The 21,688-nt window shown below is 52.4% G+C and overlaps 3 protein-coding genes and 2 non-coding genes across 10 annotated transcripts in view; 1 reads left to right on the forward strand and 4 right to left on the reverse strand.

Moving 5' to 3' along the window:
* LOC102934530 (zinc finger protein OZF) overlaps nucleotides 1-21,688 on the reverse strand; it is a 1,287,564-nt gene that overhangs the window by 633,485 nt on the left and 632,391 nt on the right.
* The window catches only part of LOC102930400 (zinc finger protein 501), a 1,110,025-nt gene that overhangs the window by 483,829 nt on the left and 604,508 nt on the right, over nucleotides 1-21,688 (forward strand). The gene's annotated exons all lie outside the window — the stretch shown is intronic.
* On the reverse strand, nucleotides 7,556-7,637 carry TRNAS-GCU. The gene has a single exon. It is a non-coding gene; the product is annotated as a tRNA-Ser (tRNA).
* Nucleotides 11,279-11,350, reverse strand: TRNAG-UCC. The gene has a single exon. It is a non-coding gene; the product is annotated as a tRNA-Gly (tRNA).
* The window catches only part of LOC102940718 (zinc finger protein 3), a 107,592-nt gene continuing 100,519 nt past the window's right edge, over nucleotides 14,616-21,688 (reverse strand). For all 5 annotated transcript variants that reach the window (XM_043537320.1, XM_043537317.1, XM_043537321.1 and 2 more), the window contains 2 exons: nucleotides 20,442-20,555; nucleotides 14,616-20,085 (listed from right to left, as the gene is read on the reverse strand). In XM_043537320.1, the coding sequence (XP_043393255.1) occupies nucleotides 18,557-20,085; nucleotides 20,442-20,555 (1,643 nt within the window). In that variant the 3' untranslated portion in view covers nucleotides 14,616-18,556. The remainder of the gene's footprint in view (nucleotides 20,086-20,441; nucleotides 20,556-21,688) is intronic.

Raw genomic sequence — 21,688 nt, forward strand, 5'->3', positions numbered from 1 at the left:
TGTGCTGGGCGCTGCTCAGACAGAGAGGGACAGTCCTTCCCCCAAAGAGATCACAAGCCAAGTAGACAATGGGTAGGAGGAAAACAGAGAGGGGCTGGGACTTCCCCAAGGTCACCAAGCAGGTCAGTGACAGAACCAGGAACAGACCCTGCAAACTCCAGAGCCCCAACACTCTCAGCTTGGAAAGGTCCCCAGACCCCACTGTATTAGGCTGCGGGAAGAGGTGGTTTGTCCATGGATGCACAAGCTGTCCTGGCAGGGCAGCTCAGCTGCAGTCCCTGCAGACAGCTGGGGGGGTGTCCCCTGGGTCAGGAGAAGTCAGTGTCCAGTCCTGTGGGGCTGTGCTCCTGGCTCGTACCTCCAGCACTCACTGCTGCCCCTCCGTTACCAGCTGCACTGTTCAGCCAGCCCCAGGCCTCAGTGAGGTCACTGTCCCCCTCCCCACCTCAAACCGTCCAACTGGGACATGGTGCACCCGTGCCAATCAGACTGCACTAGTGTAAATTGTGTCTGTACGAAGGGTTTGCACCAGGGCCTAAAACACCAGCGTGGCAGAGACCTTCAGTACCCAAAACAGCACTAGAACTGGGATCTCTTTCTAGCTCTGTCACGGACAGCCTGGGTGACCTTGGACACATCAATGTTTCTCCTCCCAACTTTCGTCTATTTACCCAGCTGCCCACTCACTGGGGTCTCCTCTCTCTCGCCAGAGCTGCTCACCCCTAAAGTCTGTGTGGGTGTCCCCTGGGCCAAGGTAGCTCAGCTCTGGAAGAGTCTTACAAGGGCGGCTGTGGAGTCTCTTTCCTGAAAGTTTTTAAGAGCAGGGAGGACAAACCTCTGTCGGAGATAATCTACCTGCACTTGGTCCTGCCTCGGCAGAGAGAGCTGGACTTGATGACACCTTGAGGTCCTGGCCAGCCCTACATTTCTATGGTGCTATGCAATCTATACGTAGAAAAACACAACATACAGAATAAAACCCATAGCCGCCAGGCCAGGCAATTTAGGGAAAAAACCCCCCAAACCCCCTCTCAGCTGCACGGACCAGTTGTGGGTCAGCGGTCAAACCCGAGTGTGTTTCCTGTCGCCGTGGGACCGACGGGCCGAGCGAGACGAGGCAGCGTTTGTAGGGAAACGCACCCTCCGGCCGGCGGATCGGGGGAAAGGGCGAAGTCGGAGACGGGGCCGTACGTTACCGCTGGCGGGACGGGGCCCAACGCTCGGGGCCCAGCCCAGTCGAACGGACGAGGAGAGAGCAAGTGGGGGGGGGGATCTGGGGGGATATTTTCTATCCATCAGTTGTGGGGGGGGGGATTGGGGGGATATTTTCTATCCATCAGTTGTGGGGGGGGGATTTGGGGGATATTTTCTATCCATCAGTTGTGTGTGGGGGGGATTTGGGGGATATTTTCTATCCATCAGTTGTGGGGGGGGGCGGATTTGGGGGATATTTTCTATCCATCAGTTGTGTGTGGGGGGGATTTGGGGGATATTTTCTATCCATCAGTTGTGTGGGGGGGGGATTTGGGGGATATTTTCTATCCAGCAGTTGTGGGGGGGGGTGGGATTTGGGGGATATTTTCTATCCATCAGTTGTGGGGGGGGGATTTGGGGGATATTTTCTACCCATCAGTTGTGTGTGTGGGGGATTTGGGGGATATTTTCTATCCATCAGTTGTGGGGGAGGGGGGATTTGGGGGATATTTTCTATCCATCAGTTGTGTGTGGGGGGGATTTGGGGGATATTTTCTACCCATCAGTTGTGTGTGTGTGGGGGGGATTTCGGGGATATTTTCTATCCATCAGTTGTGGGGGGGGGAATTTGGGGGATATTTTCTATCCATCAGTTGTGGGGGGTGGTATTTGGGGGATATTTTCTATCCATCAGTTGTGTGTGGGGGGGGAGATTTGGGGGATATTTTCTATCCATCAGTTGTGGTGGAGGGGGATTTGGGGGATATTTTCTATCCATCAGTTGTGTGTGTGGGGATTTGGGGATATTTTCTATCCATCAGTTGTGGGGGGGGGATTTGGGGGATATTTTCTATCCATCAGTTGTGGGGGAGGGGGGATTTGGGGGATATTTTCTATCCATCAGTTGTGTGTGGGGGGGATTTGGGGGATATTTTCTATCCATCAGTTGTGTGTGGGGGGGATTTGGGGGATATTTTCTATCCATCAGTTCTGTGGGGGGGGGGATTTGGGGGATATTTTCTATCCATCAGTTGTGGGGGGTGCGGATTTGGGGGATATTTTCTACCCATCAGTTGTGGGGGGGGGATTTCGGGGATATTTTCTATCCATCAGTTGTGGGGGGGGGGAATTTGGGGGATATTTTCTATCCATCAGTTGTGGGGGGTGGTATTTGGGGGATATTTTCTATCCATCAGTTGTGTGTGGGGGGGGAGATTTGGGGGATATTTTCTATCCATCAGTTGTGGGGGAGGGGGGATTTGGGGGATATTTTCTATCCATCAGTTGTGTGTGGGGGGATTTGGGGGATATTTTCTATCCATCAGTTGTGGGGGGGGGATTTGGGGGATATTTTCTATCCATCAGTTGTGGGGGAGGGGGGATTTGGGGGATATTTTCTATCCATCAGTTGTGTGTGGGGGGGATTTGGGGGATATTTTCTATCCATCAGTTGTGGGGGGGGGGATTTGGGGGATATTTTCTATCCATCAGTTGTGTGGGGGGGGGATTTGGGGGATATTTTCTACCCATCAGTTGTGGGGGGGGGGGGATTTGGGGGATATTTTCTATCCATCAGTTGTGGGGGGGGGATTTGGGGGATATTTTCTATCCATCAGTTGTGTGTGTGTGGGGGGGATTTGGGGGATATTTTCTATCCATCAGTTCTGTGGGGGGGGGGATTTGGGGGATATTTTCTATCCATCAGTTGTGTGTGTGGGGGGGGGATTTGGGGGATATTTTCTATCCATCAGTTGTGTGTGTGTGGGGGGGATTTGGGGGATATTTTCTATCCATCAGTTGTGGGGGGGGATTTGGGGGATATTTTCTATCCATCAGTTGTGGGGGGGGGGATTTGGGGGATATTTTCTATCCATCAGTTGTGGGGGGGGGATTTGGGGGATATTTTCTATCCATCAGTTGTGGGGGGTGGGGATTTGGGGGATATTTTCTATCCATCAATTGTGGGGGGGGGAATTTGGGGGATATTTTCTATCCATCAGTTCTGTGGGGGGGGCGGATTTGGGGGATATTTTCTATCCATCAGTTGTGTGTGTGTGGGGGGGGATTTGGGGGATATTTTCTATCCATCAGTTGTGGGGGGGGGATTTGGGGGATATTTTCTATCCATCAGTTGTGGTGGGGGGGATTTGGGGGATATTTTCTACCCATCAGTTGTGGGGGGGCGGATTTGGGGGATATTTTCTATCCATCAGTTGTGGGGGGTGCGGATTTGGGGGATATTTCTATCCATCAGTTGTGTGTGTGTGGGGGGGGATTTGGGGGATATTTTCTATCCATCAGTTGTGGTGGGGGGGATTTGGGGGATATTTTCTATCCATCAGTTGTGTGTGGGGGGATTTGGGGGATATTTTCTATCCATCAGTTGTGTGTGTGTGGGGGGGGATTTGGGGGATATTTTCTATCCATCAGTTGTGGTGGGGGGGATTTGGGGGATATTTTCTATCCATCAGTTGTGGGGGGGGGGGATTTGGGGGATATTTTCTACCCATCAGTTGTGGGGGGGGGTTTGGGGGATATTTTCTACCCATCAGTTGTGTGTGTGTGGGGGGATTTGGGGGATATTTTCTATCCATCAGTTGTGTGTGTGGGGGGGGATTTGGGGGATATTTTCTATCCATCAGTTGTGGGGGGGGGGATTTGGGGGATATTTTCTATCCATCAGTTGTGGGGGGGGGGATTTGGGGGATATTTTCTATCCATCAGTTCTGTGGGGGGGGGATTTGGGGGATATTTTCTATCCATCAGTTGTGTGTGTGGGGGGGGGATTTGGGGGATATTTTCTATCCATCAGTTGTGTGTGTGTGGGGGGGATTTGGGGGATATTTTCTATCCATCAGTTGTGGGGGGGGGATTTGGGGGATATTTTCTATCCATCAGTTGTGGGGGGGGGGATTTGGGGGATATTTTCTATCCATCAGTTGTGGGGGGGGGATTTGGGGGATATTTTCTATCCATCAGTTGTGGGGGGTGGGGATTTGGGGGATATTTTCTATCCATCAATTGTGGGGGGGGGAATTTGGGGGATATTTTCTATCCATCAGTTCTGTGGGGGGGGCGGATTTGGGGGATATTTTCTATCCATCAGTTGTGTGTGTGTGGGGGGGGATTTGGGGATATTTTCTATCCATCAGTTGTGGTGGGGGGGATTTGGGGGATATTTTCTATCCATCAGTTGTGGTGGGGGGGATTTGGGGGATATTTTCTACCCATCAGTTGTGGGGGGGCGGATTTGGGGGATATTTTCTATCCATCAGTTGTGGGGGGTGCGGATTTGGGGGATATTTTCTATCCATCAGTTGTGTGTGTGTGGGGGGGGATTTGGGGGATATTTTCTATCCATCAGTTGTGGTGGGGGGGATTTGGGGGATATTTTCTATCCATCAGTTGTGGGGGGGGGGATTTGGGGGATATTTTCTATCCATCAGTTGTGTGTGGGGGGATTTGGGGGATATTTTCTATCCATCAGTTGTGTGTGTGTGTGGGGGGATTTGGGGGATATTTTCTATCCATCAGTTGTGGTGGGGGGGATTTGGGGGATATTTTCTATCCATCAGTTGTGGGGGGGGGGATTTGGGGGATATTTTCTACCCATCAGTTGTGGGGGGGGGATTTGGGGGATATTTTCTATCCATCAGTTGTGGGGGGGGGTTTGGGGGATATTTTCTACCCATCAGTTGTGTGTGTGTGGGGGGATTTGGGGGATATTTTCTATCCATCAGTTGTGTGTGGGGGGGATTTGGGGGATATTTTCTATCCATCAGTTGTGGGGGGTGCGGATTTGGGGGATGTTTTCTATCCATCAGTTGTGGGGGGGGTGGGATTTGGGGGATATTTTCTACCCATCAGTTGTGTGTGTGGGGGGGGATTTGGGGGATATTTTCTATCCATCAGTTGTGCGTGTGGGGGGGGATTTGGGGGATATTTTCTATCCATCAGTTGTGCGTGTGGGGGGGGATTTGGGGGATATTTTCTATCCATCAGTTGTGTGTGTGGGGGGGGATTTGGGGGATATTTTCTATCCATCAGTTGTGGGGGGGGGTTTGGGGGATATTTTCTATCCATCAGTTCTGTGGGGGGGGGATTTGGGGGATATTTTCTATCCATCAGTTGTGGGGGGGGGGTTTGGGGGATATTTTCTATCCATCAGTTCTGTGGGGGGGGGGATTTGGGGGATATTTTCTATCCATCAGTTGTGTGTGTGGGGGGGGATTTGGGGGATATTTTCTACCCATCAGTTGTGTGTGTGGGGGGGGATTTGGGGGATATTTTCTATCCATCAGTTGTGTGTGTGGGGGGATTTGGGGGATATTTTCTATCCATCAGTTGTGTGTGTGTGGGGGGATTTGGGGGATATTTTCTATCCATCAGTTGTGGGGGGTGCGGATTTGGGGGATGTTTTCTATCCATCAGTTGTGGGGGGGGTGGGATTTGGGGGATATTTTTCTACCCATCAGTTGTGTGTGTGGGGGGGGATTTGGGGGATATTTTCTATCCATCAGTTGTGCGTGTGGGGGGGGGATTTGGGGGATATTTTCTATCCATCAGTTGTGTGTGTGTGGGGGGATTTGGGGGATATTTTCTATCCATCAGTTGTGGGGGGGGGGTTTGGGGGATATTTTCTATCCATCAGTTCTGGGGGGGGGGGGATTTGGGGGATATTTTCTATCCATCAGTTCTGGGGGGGGGGGATTTGGGGGATATTTTCTATCCATCAGTTGTGGGGGGGGGGTTTGGGGGATATTTTCTATCCATCAGTTCTGTGGGGGGGGGGATTTGGGGGATATTTTCTATCCATCAGTTGTGTGTGTGGGGGGGATTTGGGGGATATTTTCTACCCATCAGTTGTGTGTGGGGGGGGATTTGGGGGATATTTTCTATCCATCAGTTGTGTGTGGGGGGGATTTGGGGGATATTTTCTACCCATCAGTTGTGGGGGGGGGGACGGGTCACAGACTCCCCCTTTGAGAAGAGGAGAGAAACCCCCCCGGAGCGGGCGGGGGGGGTTTCATGGGGCCACGGAAGGGGGGAAGGGGGGGCCGTCTGAAGGGGTTTTATGGGACTGCCCAGCCCAGACAGACACAAAGTGGGTCCCGCCCCTTCACACGGGCCGCGGGGGGGGCAGTCTGAAGGGGCCCGGGGGGGGGGCGCTCCCTGGACCAGGGAAGGGGGCAGCAGCGGGGGATGGGCGGGTGCCCCCCCCCCGCTTCTCCCAGGGACCAGAGACACTTCAACCCCCCCCCCCGCCCACTACGGAGGCCGAACCGGGACCAACCAGCGCAGGCCCCGCCCCAGCTTCCGGCCTGGCCCAGGCGCGGGGGGGCTCGGCCCAGTCCCCCCCCAGGCGCGGCTCGGAGCCAGGCCGGGCGCCCCGCCCCCTCCCGCCCGGCTCTTACCGGCTCTGCCCCGCGCTTCCCCCCCCTCCGCTGCAGCGGGCCCCGGAAGTGACGCACCCAGCGGGGCGAGCGGGGCGGGGAAAGGGGAGGAGGAGGCATGTGACGGTTGCGGCCGTTAGGGCCGTTAGAACGGGGCGCGCGCGCGCGGGGCTGTGAGGCGGCGCTGCCCCGCCCTTCTCCGTTGGGGGCGGGGTTCTCCACAGCCCCGCCCCTTGCCCCGCCCCGCTGCGGCCGCGGGGAGCTCGGGGGACCCCCCCCGGCAGGAGCCTGTCCCCGCCCCCCCCACGGCTCCTGCCCCTCCCCCCCCGCGGGGTCTGCGCTGGGGGGGCCCGGCATTAACCCCGCCCTGCCCGGGGGGGGAGGGGCAGCCCCTGGGCCAGAGCCCCCCCCCCCAGCCCGAGGGGGGGTGGGGTGGGGTGGGGTGGGATTGGGGGGGGGGGAATTCCCAGACCCAGTTTCCTGGGAAGAAGGGGGGGGGGAGAAGCCAGTTCCCACCTCCCCCTATCCCCGCCCTGCGCTGGGGGTGGGGGTGGGGGTGGGCTGCCCCCCCCCCCGGGGACCAGCTCTGGGGGACCCCCCCCCCCAGGAGTCTTTTTGTCACGGGCTCGTCCCCATGTTTGACTTGCCTCCCTCAGAACAGCTTGGCCCAGACACTCCAGCTGTGGGTCACTGTCGTGGCCTTGCTGAGAACAGGGGCAGTTTAATAATTGGGGGAGGTCCCAGAGTGTTTGGGGGGATTATGAGGCTGTTACCTTTTGAGATAAAAACTAAGAAATACAGGACTAGAGAATTCTTTTTGAAATCTGGAATTTAGGCACTTGATTTAAAGCAGGGGCTCTGAGTTCCTGAGAAGGTTTTTGTTTGCAGGAAGCAATGTGAGCTGGTCTGTTGTCGTACCAAAGGGGGAGAGGGCTGCTTGTGAAGGAAGAGAGAGGACTGAACGCCTTCGATGAGGGTGGGATTCGAACCCACGCGTGCAGAGCACAATGGATTAGCAGTCCATCGCCTTAACCACTCGGCCACCTCATCGGAGCGGAGGAAGGGTCAGGAGGAGAAATCGAAGGGCAGCAGAGGTCGGGACAATAAGGAGTTTTTAATACCAAGCGGAAGCAGGGTCTGAATGAGCTCCCCCCTCACATCTGGTGAGGAGCTGGGGGAAAGACGTCAGGAACAGACCGAGTTTGCAGAGACCCGCTGTGACGAAGTGGGACTGTTCTTAATGTTTCCTCTGAATAGTGTGGGGGTGCCTCAGTTTCCCCTATGCAGTTCTTAAGTATCTAGGGGGTGGGGTAAGGGGGTATGATCATTGCAGAGCCCTAGAGGGCAGGTGTGTGCAGGGGTCTGGACACAGAGAATGGCCGACACCCTGTTTCCTGGCAACTGATGGCCTGGGCCCTTCCGCCCTGCAAGGTGAGAGCTAAAGGGTTGGAGAACAAAGGAGTCAGGTGACCTCCTGGCCGGGGAAAGGAACAAAGCCCAGAGGAGGAGGGGCTGGAGGGTGTCTTTCAGTTTGGGGCTGGCTGGGACATGGAGTGAAGGGCAGACGTGGTTGTCTGGCTCACTGCCCCCCAAAATGGACCCAGCTGAGGGGTCCTGTTCTCTGCACCTGCAAGCTCTGTGTTAGACCATGTTCCTGTCGTCTAATAAACCTCTGTTTTACTGGCTGGCTGAGAGTCACGTCTGACTGCAAAGTCGGGGTGCAGGACCCTCTGGCTTCCCCAGGAGCCCTGCCTGAGCGGACTCGCTGGGGGAAGCGCACGGAGGGGCAGAGGATGCTGAATGCTCCGAGGTCAGACCCAGGAAGGTGGAAGCCGTGTGAGCTGTGTGTCCTGCAGACAGGCTGCTCACCGGAAGGCGACCGCCCCAGAGTCCTGACTGGCTTCATGGGGAGCAGTTCCAGAGCATCGCCCGGGGACTCCGTGACACCCGCCTACTCCGCCTAGGTACACAGCATGATGGGACGGCTTTGCCAAAAGGACCAGTTCTGGCTGGGGCTGGGTTACAAATCACATGAGTGCAATGAAATGTTATGATCCTTCCTGGATGAGTAAAGGGCAGCAGAACACACCTAGTCCTTCCTGATGGCGGGGCTAGGTGGGTGAGGAATACCTTTTATTGGACTGCATAGAAGTGATTGAGGGCGTCACCCTAAACCAGTGATCCTCAAACTTTTCACATTGTGCCCTCTTATCGGTGTCTGCAGCCCCTCAGCAGCCACGGTCGAGAACCGGGGCTGGGAGCGGGGCCGTGGCTTCCTACAGAGAGGGGTGTGGACAGGGTAAGGGGGTCGAGGCTAGGCCAGGAGTCTAGGGGCAGGGTTCGGGCAGAGCTGGGGGCAGAGTGGGGCTGCTCTCCACTCTCCATGGGTGCTGGCTGGTGCTCAGAGGTGCCCCCATGAACGTTCCTCTGTGCCCCCCTAGGAGGCATGCCCCACATTTTGGGGACCACTGCCCTAAACTGAACCCAACTCGCTAAGCAGGGGCTAGTGATGCCGAAGCCACACCCCTTCTGCCTGCGGCCTGCCCCCTTCCACGTCTTCCACCCACGGCCCCATCCACTGTGTGATAATGTGGAAGCTCTTGAAGCCCCCAAACCACTTCTGCCACCGAGATCAGGCATGGAGACCATTTCCCCCCGCAATGCCTTATGGCATTAGCTGTGTTGGGGGGGAGGTAGCTCACTGGTAGGGCACACGCTTTGCACATATGCTTTAGTGTAATAATTCTGCAGATGAACTGTTCTAAGATTATCACTACTTTTGGGCAGGGCTCCCTGACATTTATGGGATGGGATCTTTTCCAGCTAGGGAAATCTTAAGATGGGATCTTATCTAGCTAGGGAAATCTAAGATGTTTATACCACAATCAGCTACATGGTCAGTGGACGTTCGTCACCTGATACACGGGATATCAAGAGCCCTGTGATGCTCTTGGGAAAGGAGTTTTATGAATATTTTTAACAGGTTTTCCTCACCCAAAAATTGCGATAGACTCTCCAGTAAGTGCATATTGAAAATGGTTATTAATGGGGGCCTCTAAAGTGAGTGTCAGACTCATGCTACCGCAATAGCTGAACCGTGGTACGCAGGGGAGTGGTGTGGAGGGTCCCTGGGGACAGAGAGGAGCTGAAGTCCCTCAGAGTTAGGGGAACTAGGCAATGCGGAGTGACAGGGCTTCACACCCTGCACAGATGGGGCTGCGGGAATCAGCATCTACCGGGGGCTGAGGGCTGGGATGGGGCTGCCTGGGCAGTAGAATGGGAGGCAGGTTGGGACCGAGGAACCCGGGGAACATTTCAATCCTTAACAACACAAAAGAGAGAAACGCTCCCGAGTCTCTCCCGGGGAATTAACATTTCTTTGCAGAATGCTCAAGGTTTTAACAGACATGAGTGAACCCAAAGGGCCACACGATGGCGCCAGAAGCTAAATATGTGTAATGACCCAGCCACTCCCAGTCTCATTACACATATTGACTCTATTTCCCTAAGTATCCTCTCACCTTCTTGTCAACTGTCTACATGGAACATCTTGATTATCACGACAAAAGTTTTTTTCTCCTGCTGATAATAGCTCATCTTAATTAATTCGCCTCTTACAGTTTGTATGGTAACTTCCTCCTTCTCTGTATGTGTATATATCTATCTTCGTACTCCATGTTCCATTCTATGCATCCGATGAAGTGGGTTTTAGCCCACGAAAGCTTATGCTCACATAAATTTGTTAGTCTCTAAGGTGCCACAAGTCCTCCTGTTCTTTTTGCGGATACAGACTAACACGGCTGCTGCTCTGAAACATGCCCCCACTGTTAATGAACTAATGGATATAAACTGGCCAGCAACCAGTTTTACCTTGACATTAGGTGAAGGTTTCTAACCACCAGAGGAGTGAAGTTCTGGAACAGCCTCCCAAGGGGAGCAGTGGGGGCAAAAAACCTAACTGGCTTCAAGCCTGAGCTTGGTAAGTTTATGGCGGGGATGGTATGAGGGGACTGCCTACAACGGTGTGTGGCTGATCTGTGATTGCTAGCAGCAAATATCTCCAGCGGCCGCAGATGGGACAATAGGTGGGGAGGGCTCAGAGTTACTGCAGAGACGTCTTTCCCAGGTGCCTTCCCCGTGCGTCTTGTCCACATGCTCAGGGTCTAACTGATGGCCATATTTGGGGCTGGGAAGGAGTTTTCCCCAAGGGTAGATTGGCAGAGACCCTGGGGGGGGGTTCGCCTTCCTCTGCAGCATGAGGCATGAGACACTTGCAGGTTTCAACCAGTGTAAATGGTGGATTCTTTGTAACTTGACATTTTTAATCCATGATTTGAGGACGTCAGTAACTCAAGCAGAGGTTAGGGGTCTATTACAGGAGTGGGTGGGTGGGGTCCTTTGGCCTGCAAGGTGCAGGAGGTTGGACTAGGTGATCACGCTGGTCCCTTCTGACCTTAAAGGCTGAGTCTAAAATGGAGAGGTAAGTAAAGGAAACATTTAAAAAAATAAACCAAACATTGTAATACAAGGATGACTCCACCAGCTCACTGTATAGTCCCGCCCCTTTCTTCCTCCACCGGGGGTTGAATGACCTGCTGGGATTTGGGACATTAATTCTCTCATTCCATTGATAAACTGATACAACGTGACTGAAATTAAACCAATTCCCGGCCAAGAAAAGAGCACATCCCTGCATTGGCCGGGAATCGAACCCGGGTCAACTGCTTGGAAGGCAGCTATGCTCACCACTATACCACCAATGCATCTGGGAGAGTGTCTCCTACGTGCCACTTACACCAAATGACTCACCCCCCCCAGCGCTCAGGAGCTGGCCGGACAGGCTGGAGGCGGCCTGTCAGCTGGGAGCGGAGACGGGCTCCCAGCGCGACGGACAGATGGGGACACGGGGGCCACATCCCAGCCTGCGGGAGCGCCAACCCCACCTCTGCCCCCTGAGACGGGCAATGAAAATCCATGACCAGAATGGCAACTTTCACCGCAGAAGGAAGGAGACAGCTCCTTCTAAAGCACCTTGTGCGTTGGTTCCTGCTACGCACAGAAGGGTTTGCTGCTGCTGACGATTCCCGGGTGGCGGGGCTCAGGCTTTTGGCTTCAGCCCCAGGCCCCAGCAAGTCCAAGGCCAGCCCTGGTGACCCCCTGATAACAGGCTCACGACCTACGTTCCCTCTAAACTGCACAGCGGCCTATTAAGCCCCGCACAGGGGCTCAGGGCTGCGGCAGGGAGAGAGGCCTTTCCCCCAGCGCGGACCTGCCGCAGTGGGGAGAGGTGTCCCTCCCCAGCGGCCACAGTGTGGCCCTGCCCCGGACGTGCCACTGACGAGGGAGAGGAGCCCTTCCCCAGCCTGGCCCAGCCCCGCGGGACCTCCCCCACACCCCGGAAGAATCATAGAAGATCAGGGTTGGAAGGGACCTCAGGAGGTCATCTCGTCCAACCCCCTGCTCAAAGCAGGGCCAATCCCCAATTTTTGCCCCAGATCCCTAAATGGCCCCCTCAAGGATTGAACTCACAACCCTGGGTTTAGCAGGCCAATGCAGGCGCCTCTCCCCTGGCCCCGAGCTGCTGAAGTGAGAGATGGCTGTTGGGGGGGGGGAGTCCTCCTCCCAAACCCAGCAGCTTGCATCCCAAAACCCCTCATCCCTAGCCCCACCCCAGAGCCCACCACCCCAGCCCAACCCTCTGCCCCCTCCTGCACCCGGAACCCCTCATCCCTGGCTCCACCCCAGAGTCCACCCCCCCAAACCAGAGCCCTCACATCCCTGCACACCAACCCTCTGCCCCAGCCCTGAGCCCCCTCCCACACTGCGAAGCCCTCGGCCCCAGCTCCGCCCTATGGCTTTTGTTAGGTGCACCACTATGATGCTCGTCTGTCAAACATCCCCTCCACACCGGTGCACCGAACAAAAATTCATGGAGGTAAAAAATTAGCAGGAACACTGGTCCTGGCCCACTTTGGGGTCCTGACCCACCGTGTGAGAACCGCTGCTCTGTGCTGATGGGGGAGAGCTTTCCTGTCCGTGTAGTTCATCCACTTCCCCAAGAGACGGTAGCTATGTCAGTGGGAGAAGCCATGTCGGTGGGCGTGGAAGTGGTGGTGTTTACCAACTTTTATGAAGTTTACTCAAACCCCATTTTTAAAACCACCTGTGGCCTGGGAATGGCAAAGGGGCTCGCTGAAGCAGGGTCTGTGCTTCAAACTCCTGGAGCTCACTGATTCTAGCTCCATGGTAAGGTGTTTGATGGCAGATCAAGTGGTCCTTGATTCAAATCCAAGTGCCCTTTGATAAGCCTTAACAAAAGTTCTGGGTGGGCAAGCCGTCCATCTTTTCCTTTGGCTTGTACCTTTGGCGCCGTTTCCAAATGTCCACCTGCCGGGGATCCTGTCCTTTTCCCCCTTTGGCCCTTGACTTCCTTTACAATCTTACCTGGGAGAGCGGTTGCTTTAAATGGGGTTGCTTCACGCGGAGCCACAGATCCCCTTATGGCCACAAAAATGAATGGCAATTTTTTAGCCCCCCCTTTTTTTTAATTGACTCTTTATTTAAACCTGTTCTTCCAGCAGTCATTAGGATCAGCAGCAGAGTCAACATTCCTACTGCTTGTCAACCAGATCTTTAAGGACAGTAGAAATACTTTCAGCTCCAGCATTAACCCTTAACTTATAAAACAAAACAAAACAAAAAACACACAAAAGAAAAAAAGAACTGGAGGGGGTGGGGGAAGTTAGGGGAACATGGAAAAAGAAGTGGAAGGAGAACATCAGAGTGGCCACACTGGGTCAGACCAAAGGTCCATCGCGCCCGGCCGCCTGTCTTCCGACAGCGACCAATGCTAGGTGCCCCAGAGGGAATGAACAGAGAGTGGGAGAGAGGTTGGGGGCGTGGAGAAAGAAGAAGCGGAAGGAAGGGAAACCTAGGCCAATTTCCCTGCTGCCCTAGCCTGGGGTGAAGAGTCTGACCTCTACCCGTTCTTCCCCTCCTTGATTACCCCCTCGGGGACCAATCTTCCTCACCCTGGTGTTTATTATGGGGGTTTCTGCAACTCTTCCAGTGTGCCAAGCAAAGGACCATTCGGGGACTGCCCGGAAGAGCCCGTGATAAAAGGAAGCTCATGGGGATAATTCCTTTCAGAATGATAACAAGGATACAAGTCGGGATCCTCCTCTGATGCATCCCCCCCCTTCCCAGTTTATGACTTTCTCTAATCACTGCCACTATTCCCTTCTGACCTCCTAACGCGGCTTTGAAAGCACAATTTGGTCTTTTAAATCTCCTGTGCTCTTTCCTGGGAATCCTTCCGTCAGGCTCCATCCGCTGTTTCGCTCTCAATTCTCTGCTGCTTCAATGCAGATACTTCCTGTTCCAACCGATTTACTTTCTCGCTCCCTGTTACTCCCTTGCTTCTGCACGGCCAGAATCTGCACTGTCTTTAGGGTAGACGGGGTGGGGGTGGGGGAGGGACTGATTTTATTCTTTTAAATTTATTTTTATTTAGGTTTTTTATTCTTGCCTTGAGTTGATCTTTTTATTTACTACTGTTACTACCATCTGGTTACAGTGCTGCAGGAATGTCTTGGGGCCGGTAAAGTTTCCAGGCTTCCAAAAGACCATTACCATGTTCCTGTCCAAAATCACTCAAGCTGTTTCCCAAAATCATTTCCAGCTGTTCTTTCTTTCCAGATGTTCCCTTTCCTCCCGACATAATTTCTTACCCAACCAGGCTACCCGACCTGGGCCCTGACTCCCAGTAATGGAATGTATCCATACACTGACTTGTGGACTCTGAAACGGGGAAATTACAGGTTGCAACCCTGCCCCAACCCTGCCTCCCTTCTTGCACAGCAAACCAATAAACAGTTGGTACCAATCATCCCCTCCTCTCCACCACTCCTGGCAACTGGCTTGCCAAATCTGTTACCCAGGTTTTCCAGAACCCAAAGCAATGGTAACTTAACTGTTTCTCTTCAGGTGATGTCAGAAATAAATCAGTGGGGACACATCTCCTCCATTTGATAAGTGCTTTTATTTAAAACTGCTTTTTATTAGGTTTGAAGCACACACACACATATACATGCTGTAGCAGTAGAGTTCAAGCATTCAACACATTTATATTTACCTAAAGTTTGAAATGCTTTTGAGGAATCCACAACCAGCCTTCCAGGGGCCCTCCTTCTGTCCAGCTGCTGAGCACTTTAGGTGCCAGGCCCTTGCCCAAAGAAAAGCTCCTTGGACTGCTTCCATGCACACTTTCTCACTAAACTTTTTATAGATTTTCCTTTGACAAAACACATAAACTTATAATAGCCCCTAAGAGGCTATCGATTTTTCTAGCAACAATTCATTATTCTCCTTAACAGCAAAGCAGGTTTAGCAAAAGAACTTACCAACACAGACAACCAGATTCAAGGTCAGTTTTTTACATTTCCTCCCTTCTTATGAATTTGTCCCTTCACTTTATTATTTTTACTTAGTGAAACTGCAGCTTGCCGCTGTTTGTGTTCTGTCTGCCTAAGCAAGGCCAAATTATTCCTATGTGGTGTTCCTGCTTCCAGCTTATGGTGGGCTACGTGTACAAGATGGCTGCGAATTATGTCAAATCCAGTCCCTTTACGCCAAAGGCACCGGCTTCTCTGTAAGCCTCATGAAACTTGGGATCCAAATGGTATAGGGTACTTGTTTCCGGTTTAATCATGGCATCCTTTGGGACCACAATACATTCCACTGAACTAGGGAGCTGTGTTATAAAAGCAGTTTTACCAGGGCCTATATCAGCCTGGTCTCCTTCTCTGGGGTGAAAACCACCCACGGTGTACCTGCTATTAATACTGGAGTTGTTGCCAAATCCTTGGCCTTTGTGAAGGAAAATGTACACTTCACTGAAGTAAACTCCTTTACCAAACCAGGCACTTTTCAGTAGCCATGAGGAATATTCCCCAAACATGCCCACTTTGTTTCTTTAATATGGTGGCACGGGTCTTAATTAGGGACTAGAAACAGACCTGGGTCTGAATCCCTGTAAGCCACCAAAGGTGGGGCAGCTATTCAAAAACAGACGTTCTGCAGCTATCTCACATTCAACCCTGATTTCATTTTACACACATTTGAAGCATCTCCAAAAGATGTGTTCAGCAAAAATGCCATTTCTACGTCCTCCCCGTCTACATAGATGGGGACAACGTTATCCATATCATAGGTTTAGCTAGAAGATATATTGAGATCTAGATCGTAACTACTTTGGGAATCAAATACAAGGGTATTTTGCCAACTTCCAAATCCCTTACTGAGGAATTCTCTCCTTGGGGCATCTGAGACAACATTTACCTAAAGAACCGAACACACTGTAATCATAGGCAGTTTCCTTTTGTTAGTTGCACAATTTGGGGTGTGCTGTTCACCATTTCAGAATGGAGACTTCCTTGGTAGCATGCCCAATAGCATGCCGTATTCTCTCCTGTTGACTGAACGGCACTTGACTTTCCTCCATGTCATCATGGAGGTGCAGGAGAAGAGCAAAAATAACATCAGAAATTGTTATTTTAGTAAACGGTTATTGGTTAAAGTCCCTAATAAATCTGAGCTTCACTCAGTCAAACAAAACTAATATCCAATTATGTGAGCAAACAGACTTCAGAAAAAAAGAGGAAAACCCACATCACAGAGAGGTATAAGACACTTTCAGTTTCATACAAAATGAAGTTCCGGAGCAGGTTATATCTATGGCTCAGAATCAGGAACACATTCTCCCATAGCATTCTCCTCTGATCCATTCAAAACTACTTCTCTCAGCACTTATTGAATCATCTTATTTACAAAAGTTAGCAGCATTAGAGTGGAGAAAAAACTCCCAACCTGCCCATCTGCAACCTTCCTGTCAGCAGTAAAAAGCCCAGCAGTGGCTTTGCCAGTGATAGACAGAGGGATTTATACTCTGCATGATCACTGAGATTGGGATCCATTCAAATTTGTCTCCCAGGTCTGTGACACCTTCATCTCCCGCCTTAATGAGCCCAAGGTCTGGTCTACAGTAGGAAATTAGGTCAGTATAACTCCGTCACTCAGGGGTGTGGATTTTTCCACACCCTTGAGTGAAGCAGTTCAACCAATCTGACTCCTAGTGTAAATCACACTAGGTCAATGGAAGAATTTCCCTGTCAACCTACCTGTCCCCTCTTAGGGCTTGTCTACACTGGCAAGTTTCTGCACACTAAAGCAGCTTTTTACGCTCAAACTGCCAACGGGTGCACACTGCCAAAGCGACTTTGTGTGCGGAAACTCCGCAAAAACCCCACCTCCAGGAGAGTCGCCCGGCTATCGGCCCAGGGGCTCCAGCGCTCTGTTGCCAGTGTAGACACTGGATTGCTCTCCGTGCTGTAACCGGCCTCCAGAGCGGCCCTGTAATGCCTCAAGGGACCGCTCTGCCCCTCCCGGTTTTGCACTCAGCTGCCCTGGAGACGTGTGCCCCTTCCCTGGCAGGGCACCGCTTCTGACAGCTGTTGCGTGCTGATCTGCTCCGGGACACAAAGCAAACCACTCATGTGTAAGGCTCGCGCCGTTGAACACAGAGGCAGGTGTGTGTGTGTGAGAGAGAGCGAAAGAGACCGCGGTGCAGAGAGCCCAAGGAGGGAGGCGGGGGCTGATGTCGGGGTTTCCCCCTCCCCCTGCCTCAGCACTGGCTGCTTCCTGCCCCTGTCTGAACTTACAAGACAGCATGCTGGCACACACTCTGTCCCCCAAAACACACGGTCTCTCCCCCCCGCCCCCACGCACACACTCCCCCCGCCCCCACTTCAGCTGAAAAGCAGCTGGCAATGTAGTCGGAGGCCCAAGAGTGGGATAGCGACCGCAGTGCACTGCTGTCTTTGGCGTGGCAAGAGCTGCTAACCTGGATGTGACGGGGTGGACACGCAACGGCTGTTCAATCCCAGCGTTTTAATGAAAGGGGTGTAACTCGCGGCGCGGAAACCTGCCAGTGTAGACGTACCCTAAGGGCGGTGAAGAGCTACATCAGTGTTTTCAGTGTACGCAAGCCCTAATTTAGTAGCAAAGCGCAACGGCCGAGCAGCGAGAGCCGAGAACGCTGCTTCATGTGACACTTAGGGAGATGGCTGGGTAGGACGTGAAAAAGATAAACTCAACACGGCCCAGAAAGAAGGTAACACTTCTGGGGTGTTAGGGGAGGAGGTAATCTCTAGGAGCCACCACATCTCTTTCTTGGGTCACACTTTCTTTCCTGCTCCTGTTCTTTGTTATATTTAAATAAGAAAAGCAACACCCCCCTCCCCCCATTCAGCACAACCCAAGGCAACATGAGAACAACTGGGAATGAGAGAATCTACCCCCAAAGGGGGAATGAGGCGACTGTAACAATTCCTTTGCAGTGAGAGGAACAGCATAAACATGCCTGCATCATGAGACATGGCAAACCCTTTCCAAAGCACCCTGCGACCAGGTGCAGCTGAAGAAGTGGGTTTTTTACCCACGAAAGCTCAGGCCCAAATAAATCCGTTAGTCCCTAAGGTGCCACCGGACTCCTCCTTGTTTTAGTATAAATGTGATGCTCCGGGATTGTTTAGACGAGGAGAACGGATCGAGGTTAGGTCAGGCCATGAGGAAATGTGCTAGATAATCACAGCCAGTACACACAGGCTTTGTTTTTACTGAAAGAAGAGTTATGTTTTTACATGGCAAGATCAGGGAGCTTTGATGTGAGCGTAGTTCACTTCTGTCAGCTTTACCACCCCAACCCGGGGCTGCGGGACATTCCTGGTAGGAGGGGGACACACGCCCATGAACAGGACTCACCCCAAAGAACGGCCAGTTTTAAAAGGCACAAGAGGGCAACTCACTGGTAGATTTGAGAGACCGCGGCGATGCAAATGATTCAAACAGCCTGAAAGGCCGCTGTGTGGGAATTAGCCAAAGTATTAAAGAAAAGCAATGTTTTGTCGGCTCTAGACAAGAGGTTGGTAATGTTGATCTCCCTTAGCCATTCTCTGATGATAAACGAGGGCTGAGCGCGGACGGAGGCTTTTCCCCCAAGAAGCGTCTCTGGGGTCTCTCTCCTGTGTGGACCCTCCGATGTGCAGCAAGGGCTGAGTGCTGAGAGAAGCTTCCCCTGCACTAGGAGCATTGATAGGGGCACTCACCTGTATGGATTCTCTGATGTGTAATAGGCCACGTGAAGGTGTTCCCACGCCCACAGCGCTCACAGGGTCTCTCTCCTGTGTGGACCCTCTCGTGCCTAATAAGCGTTGAGCTCCGAGTGAAGCTTTTCCCACGCTCACAGCGGTCATAGGATCACTCCCCTGTGTGGATTCTCTGACGCGGGGTAATAAGGGATGAACTCGGACTGAAGGTTTCCCCGCACTCGTCACATTCATAAGGTCGCTCTCCCATGTGGATTCTCTGATGCGTAATAAGGGGTGAGCACCGAGTGAAGGTTTTCCAGCATTCATAAGGTCGCTCTCCCATGTGGACTCTCTCAGGTTTAATAAGGGTTGAGTTCCGAGTGAAGCGTTTCCCACACTCACAGCACTCATAAGGGGGTGCTCTCCCGCATGCGTGCTTTGATGTGTAACAAGAGCGGAGATTCGAGCGAAGCTTTTCCTGCACTCGTGGCATTCGTAGGGCCTCTCCCCCGTATGGATTCTCTGGTGTGTAATAAGGGATGAGCTCTGAGTGAAGCTTTTCCCGCACTCGCAGCATCCATAGGGTCTCTCTCCCGTGTGGGTTCTCTTATGTCTGATCAGGGCTGAGAGCTGAGAGAAGTTTTTCCCGCACTCACGGCATTCATAGGGGCGCTCTCCCGTGTGGATTCGCTGATGTGTAACCAGGTGTGAGCGCCGCGTGAAGGTTTTCCCACATTCCCAGCATTCATAGGGTCTTTCCCCGCTGTGGCTTCTCTTATGGTCAAAAAGGCCTGATCGGCTACTGAAGGTTTTCCCACACTCATGGCATTCATAGGGTCTCTCCCCCGTGTGGATCCTCTGATGGGCAATAAGGGACGAACTCCGAGTGAAGGTTTTCCCGCATGCGCAGCATTCAGAGGGTCTCTCCCCTGTGGGGAGCCTCTGACGGGCAATAAGCCGTGAGCTCAGTGGGAAGGTTTTCCTGCACTCATAGGGTCTCTCCGCTGTGTGAATTCTCTGGTGTTCTTTAAGGTGTGGGTGGCTACTGAAGGTTTTCCCACACTCAGGGCATGTGTTGTTTCTCTCTCCTGTCGGGATTCTCTTCTGGGCTGTGGTTTCCTTCTGGTCCTTGGGAGTTTCCCAGTAATTAATGGATATACTCACGTTCTCTCTTGTCTGGTTTCCCTGCTCTCTCTCTGGCCTGTGCTCACTCTCACCGTCTTTTCCCTGCTCGTGACTTCTGGACACATTCCTTTTGGAGCTTTGGGATAACCCCACGTAGGGTCCCACTTGCTCAGCATCTTCCTCCTGTGGATTCTGCTCCTCGTTCTTACTCACCGTCCCATCACCTGCTGAGAAAGAGAGAGAAACCTCAGAAACAGGGATGAAAAAGGCGAGGGCAAACCAAAATAAGTGCTAGTGAGACAGAAAAAAACCAGGATCTGAATTCCACCAAACTCTTTCCCACACAGCAAAGAATAGGGCATAAAATCTTACTTCTACAGCCCATGGGAGGGGAGGTCAAGGCAGGAGCCACTACCAGGGGTCAATCAGGATGGGTAGGAAGCCATGAGCGATATCTGCCATGAGGTTATGACAGCTGCTTGGAACAATCCTGAACTCAGAGAGCTCACAAGGTCCTTGTAGGGAATCCCAGCTGTTTCCTTGAGGCATTCCCAGCTTTTGAACTGGTTTAATGATTCCTCACCTGGGCAGGCATCCCTCCAGATCTTTCTTTCCTCTGAGCCCTGGACATCTGGGACCTCTGGCTTTACCTCTCCTTCCAGCTGGGAGATCACAGCAGATTTGGGAACTGGAAACTCTGCTTAGAGAAAAGATCAGGGGAGTTCATGGGACATTTGTCACAATAAAATGTTCCATTCTTTTAACTCCAGACCATTTTAAAGAAGTAATATGCTGGGGCCACCTCCCAGGTGCACAAATCATAGAATCATAGAAGATCAGGGTTGGAAGAGACCTCAGGAGGTATCTAGTCCAACCTCCTGCTCAAAGCAGGACCAACACCAACTAAATCATCCCAGCCAGGGCTTTATCAAGCCGGGCCTTAAAAACCTCTAAGGAAGGAGATTCTACCACCTCCCTAGGTAACGCATTCCAGTGTTTCACCACCCTCCTAGTGAAATAGTGTTTCCTAATATCCAACCTAAACTTCCCCCACTGCAACTTGAGACCATTACTCCTTGTTCTGTCATCTGCCACCACTGAGAAGAGCCGAGCTCCATCCTCTTTGGAAACCCCCTTCAGGCAGTTGAAGGCTGTTATCAAATCCCCCCTCATTCTTCTCTTCTGCAGACTAAATAAGCCCAGTTCCCTCAGCCTCTCCTCATAAGTCATGTGCCCCAGCCCTCTGATAATTTTTGTTGCCCTCCGCTGGACTCTCTCCAATTTGTCCACGCCCCTTCTGTAGTGGGGGCCCCAAAACTGAACGCAATACTCTCGATGTGGCTTCACCAGTGCCGAATAGAGGGGAATAATCACTTCCCTCGATCTGCTGGCAATGCTCCTGCTAATACAACGCGGAGGGCACTGCTTAATGAGGGATTTAACTATCCCCATTTCTGCTGTGAACACACACAGCCAGACAATCATCATTAAACGGTCCCAAAGGACAGAGAAGGTAACTCCACATCCGAGAAAGTGAAGGTTGCAGCCAGTGGGAAACCACTTGGAACTGCTTCTTACTGACAAAGAGAGGCCCAGAGACAATGAGTGAGTCACAGGGAAGCTGGGAGACATCAGTATGGGATGGTGGGGTTCAGTGAAGAAAGGAACAGCAGGGAGTGAGGATGTCCCTGAACACAGTATCTTAGCGGTGGTAGATGTAAGGAAAGCACATTCTGAGGAATTAGGAAATATTGCAACTCTGGTGTAATAGGCGGGGGTATGAAAATCCCGCAGCGTGTGGAGAAGGCTGGGGAATCAGACGCTATAATT

The sequence above is a fragment of the Chelonia mydas genome, chromosome 28 (genome assembly GCF_015237465.2).
Source record: "Chelonia mydas isolate rCheMyd1 chromosome 28, rCheMyd1.pri.v2, whole genome shotgun sequence".
In the NCBI taxonomy this organism is placed as follows: Eukaryota; Metazoa; Chordata; order Testudines; family Cheloniidae; genus Chelonia; species Chelonia mydas.